At 47.3% G+C, this 5,000-nt stretch overlaps 1 protein-coding gene across 5 annotated transcripts in view; it reads right to left on the bottom strand.

Annotated features, from left to right (window-relative positions):
- Positions 1 to 5,000, bottom strand: part of LOC104937649 (transcription factor COE3) — a 39,808-nt gene that overhangs the window by 12,049 nt on the left and 22,759 nt on the right. For all 5 annotated transcript variants that reach the window (XM_027277164.1, XM_027277160.1, XM_027277163.1 and 2 more), the window contains 2 exons: positions 1,563 to 1,644; positions 849 to 966 (listed from right to left, as the gene is read on the bottom strand). In XM_027277164.1, coding sequence (XP_027132965.1) covers positions 849 to 966; positions 1,563 to 1,644 — 200 coding nt within the window. The remainder of the gene's footprint in view (positions 1 to 848; positions 967 to 1,562; positions 1,645 to 5,000) is intronic.

Below are 5,000 nucleotides of genomic sequence, written 5' to 3'. Positions count from 1 at the left end.
GACAGGTAGTCCTATGTAAAGACAGGTAGTCCTATGTAAAGACAGGTAGGTCCTATGTAAAGACAGGTAGTCCTATGTAAAGACAGGTAGTCCTATGTAAAGAAGTTGTTTGTGTCATTCTTAAAGAATGTTATGATTTTTAAACTTGATGACATAATTAAAGAAATCAGGTCAGCTGTTTCTTTTTGTTGTTGCTTTTTTAATCTTTCACCTGCTCTCAGTTTATCTGTTGTCCTTCTGCTGATTGGTTCAAAAAGGTGATTGGCTGTCACAGATTCAGTCCATACTGATGTCCAGGTGAGTCTGTCCTCACTCTGTGAAGGTTTTCTAATGTACACTGTTTGAAGCAGAACAGAGTACTGCTGCCCTGAGAGGAACAGTGAAATGAGAGAGAGGGTTCAAACCCACGGGACTCCACTGGGCTCTGACGGGGAGGGGCAGTTTCTATGGTTACCGTTTTTAATTAGGAGGGCAATTAAAAAGGTTGAACGGACTGCAAAAAGACACACACACACTGTCCTCTCTGGGGACCGTGAGGCGTCTGGTCTTCCTACCCACAAGCCACTGGGGTGACTCCTCTTCAAAGACTCCCTCCCTCTCTGCCTCTCTCTGCCTCTCTCTGCCTCTCTCTGCCTCCCTCTCTGCCTCTCTCTGCCTCTCTCTGCCTCCCTCTCTACCTTCACAGACCTCCTGAAGACCTCCAGCTCTGCAGAGAGGACCTCCTCTACAACACTACCAACAGCTGGACATGAGAAAGCTAACCCTTTAAGAACTGTCATAGCACTTACTGCTGCACTAACACTTTCTTATCGCACCCGTGTCCCGTGATTGTTCCGTTCTCTGCGTACCTTCAGATGGGTCAAGTCTCCGGGCTCGGCGGCCATGTTTGGAGTTGTTGTGTACGAACATGTTGTCGGAGACGGCGAGAACATGGCCGTCCACGTTCACTGTCGTAGACACCACCACCTGCACAGAAAGCAGACCGGGATCAGTGCAAGCGTCAAAACAAAAGAATGAAAACAGGGAGTGAAACGTGTAAAAATGTAAACAGGCGCTGTGTGTTGTCATCTTGTGTTGCCCCGCCCCCTCTGTGATGTCACAGCCTCTCTGACAGCCACTCAGCTGCGGCCATTCATCATCCCCGGCTGGTTGCCGTGGTGAGGTTGTTGCCGTTGATCCATGGCGACGGAGCAGAAGGTCGCGCAGAGAGCGAGTGGAGGTGTCCTCTCTGTCGCCACGGTGACTAACCAGCACATCCTTCAACCTGCCGTCGCCACGACAACTGCAGACAAGTCCGGAGGCTTCACCTGACTTCACCTGTCTCAGCGATCTGATTCGCCGCTCTCTCTCTGTCCACATGTTCTGTAGCTCGCTCGCCCCGTCTCCCTCCTCCCCTCCTGCTTTAACTGGACTCAACATCCTGTCAGCTCGCCACGCGGCGTGGAGAGAGGACGACAGTGTGTGTGTGTGTTATTGTGTGTTACTGTGTGTGTGTGTGTGTGTGTTACTGTGTGTTACTGTGTGTGTGTGTGTTACTGTGTGTTACTGTGTGTGTGTGTTACCTGGAACCTCCTCATGTCTCGAGGGTTTCCAGCGTTTTTCAGACAGTTCTGGTTACACTTTAGGAAGAACTTCAGGAAGAACCTGCACACAGAAACAGACAGTTACATCAAAGTAATCAGTTACTCTGGATACACGTCAGGATACTTCAGAACAAACTGCAGAGGACGAAGTGTGTTTCAACGAGATGATTCAAAATAATTAAATTAAACCAGAGTTGGTCTGTATGCAGACGATACGTTCTCCATCACCATCAGATCATCAGAGGAGACGTTCTCCATCATCAGATCATCAGAGTAGACGTTCTCCATCATCAGAGGAGACGTTCTCCATCATCAGATCATCAGAGGAGACGTTCTCCATCATCAGATCATCAGAGGAGACGTTCTCCATCATCAGAGGAGACGTTCTCCATCATCAGATCATCAGAGGAGACGTTCTCCATCAGCAGAGGAGACGTTCTCCATCACCATCAGATCATCAGAGAAGACGTTCTCCATCACCAGATCATCAGAGGAGACGTTCTCCATCAGCAGAGGAGACGTTCTCCATCACCAGATCATCAGAGGAGACGTTCTCCATCATCAGAGGAGACGTTCTCCATCACCATCAGATCATCAGAGAAGACGTTCTCCATCATCAGAGGAGACGTTCTCCAACATCAGATCATCAGAGGAGATGTTCTCCATCATCAGATCATCAGAGGAGACGTTCTCCATCAGCAGAGGAGACGTTCTCCATCAAATCAAAATCAAATCAAATCAATTTTATTTGTATAGCCCAAAGTCACAAAGTACATTTTCCTCTGAGGCTTTCCAATCTGTACAGGGAGTGACACCCTCTGTCCTTAGACCCTCGGTTCGAGTGAGGAAAAACTTGCCCACAAAAACCTTTAACAGGGAAAAAAGGTGGAAGAAACCTCAGGAAGAGCCACAGAGGAGGGATCCCTCTCCCAGGACGGACAGACGTGCAATGGATGTCACGTGTACAGGACAAATCAACACAAACATATTGTACAATGACTGATAAAATGACAATGAATTATAATGAATGATAAAAATGATTACAGTAACAGATATGGTAGTAATAATGACAGTAATATATATGTAGTGGGCGTCATGCAGGATCACAGCAGCAGCCACGATCCACGAGAACCTGCTGGACGACAGAGACAGAAACTCCGGGGAAGTTTGGTTAGTAAAATCATCATCAGATCATCAGAGGAGACGTTCTCCATCATCAGATCATCAGAGGAGACGTTCTCCATCACCATCAGATCATCAGAGGAGACGTTCTCCATCATCAGATCATCAGAGGAGACGTTCTCCATCACCATCAGATCATCAGAGGAGACGTTCTCCATCATCAGATCATCAGAGGAGATGTTCTCCATCATCAGATCATCAGAGGAGACGTTCTCCATCATCAGATCATCAGAGGAGACGTTCTCCATCACCATCAGATCATCAGAGGAGACGTTCTCCATCATCAGATCATCAGAGGAGACGTTCTCCATCATCAGATCATCAGAGGAGACGTTCTCCATCATCAGATCATCAGAGGAGACGTTCTCCATCACCATCAGATCATCAGAGGAGACGTTCTCCATCATCAGATCATCAGAGGAGACGTTCTCCATCACCATCAGATCATCAGAGGAGACGTTCTCCATCATCAGATCATCAGAGGAGACGTTCTCCATCACCATCAGATCATCAGAGGAGACGTTCTCCATCATCAGATCATCAGAGGAGACGTTCTCCATCAGCAGAGGAGACGTTCTCCATCACCATCAGAGCAGACATTCTCCATCATCAGAGGAGACGTTCTCCATCACCATCAGATCATCAGAGGAGACGTTCTCCATCAGCAGAGGAGACGTTCTCCATCACCATCAGATCATCAGAGGAGACGTTCTCCATAATCAGAGGAGACGTTCTCCATCATCAGATCATCAGAGGAGACGTTCTCCATCATCAGATCATTAGAGGAGACGTTCTCCACCATCAGAGGAGATGTTCTCCATCATCAGAGGAGACGTTCTCCATCATCAGAGGAGACGTTCTCCATCATCAGAGGAGATGTTCTCCACCATCAAACGAGACGTTCTCCATCATCAGATCATCAGAGGAAACGTTCTCCACCATCAGAGGAGATGTTCTCCATCATCAGAGGAGATGTTCTCCATCATCAGAGGAGACATTCTCCACCATCAGACGAGACGTTCTCCACCATCAGACGAGACGTTCTCCATCATCAGAGGAGACATTCTCCACCATCAGACGAGACGTTCTCCATCATCAGAGGAGACATTCTCCATCATCAGAGGAGATGTTCTCCATTGGTATCCTTCCGTTACAGTTCTTTGGTTTCAGTTCATCTCCGTCTGTTTGGTTGATTTGTTTCTTGAGCGCTGCCTGCTGTTCAGACTTTGGATCTTTGATCTGCTGTCTTTAAGATCTCAGAGAACATTCAGTGACGACAGTCCACAAAACGCTTTCATCCCATCACATGACCTTCCTCAGCAGACGGACAGTTTGTTGTAGCTGTTTCTGAATATTGATGTAACAAATGTTTCTGTGTGTGTGTGTGTTACTGTGTGTGTGTGTGTCTGTGTGTGTTACTGTGTGTGTGTGTGTGTTACTGTGTGTGTGTGTTACTGTGTGTGTTACTGTGTGTGTGTGTTACTGTGTGTGTGTGTGTGTGTGTGAGTTAGTTAACGTGGACGCCGTCTCTCTCTCTCTGTGTGACAGCTGTAACCCTGAACACAAGCTCGCTCTCTGCTGCCGTCCTCCCAGGAGAGGTGGAGGAATGAAGGACAGAGACTTCAGCTGCAGCCACACATCCACCCTCAAACCTCCACTCCAGCCTCTGCTTTTATTTTGGTGGGTTTGTCTCCGGGAACATTTTTCTTTGATGATTAATTAGTCAGATTTTAACTACAGCGCTTTGTCGTGATTGCAGATGATCCCTTTTACTACAACAGCTGCTGCTCGCCCAGCTACAGGAGCCTCAAAGGGTCAAAACTACGTCTATCACCACCTCGACACAGCGACGGGACTCCTGATGAACAGTGTGACTAAACTTAAGAAACAAAAATAAACAGTAAGATCGAATCTCAACATGAGAACTCGAGATCAAATCAGTTTTATTCTGAAAGGATGATTTCCTGCGGTAACGTGGTAACGGGTTGTAAACACACACAGAAGGACAAAAAAGACAGAACTCTCTCTGAGGCCATGTTTGTCTCTGGAGGCCAGTATTGATTACCCAGCATTCCTTTCTGCTCGTCTCTAATGAGCCTACAGAAGGACAAAGTGCTGACACAGACACACACACACACACACAGACACACACAGACACACACAGACACACACACAGACACACACACACAGACACACACACACACACACACACACAGACACACACACACACACACA

The sequence above is a fragment of the Larimichthys crocea genome, unplaced genomic scaffold (assembly GCF_000972845.2).
Source record: "Larimichthys crocea isolate SSNF unplaced genomic scaffold, L_crocea_2.0 scaffold83, whole genome shotgun sequence".
Lineage (NCBI taxonomy): Eukaryota > Metazoa > Chordata > Actinopteri > Sciaenidae > Larimichthys > Larimichthys crocea.
Note: the sequence above shows the minus strand (reverse complement) of the source record. Positions and strands in the feature narration are given on the sequence as shown.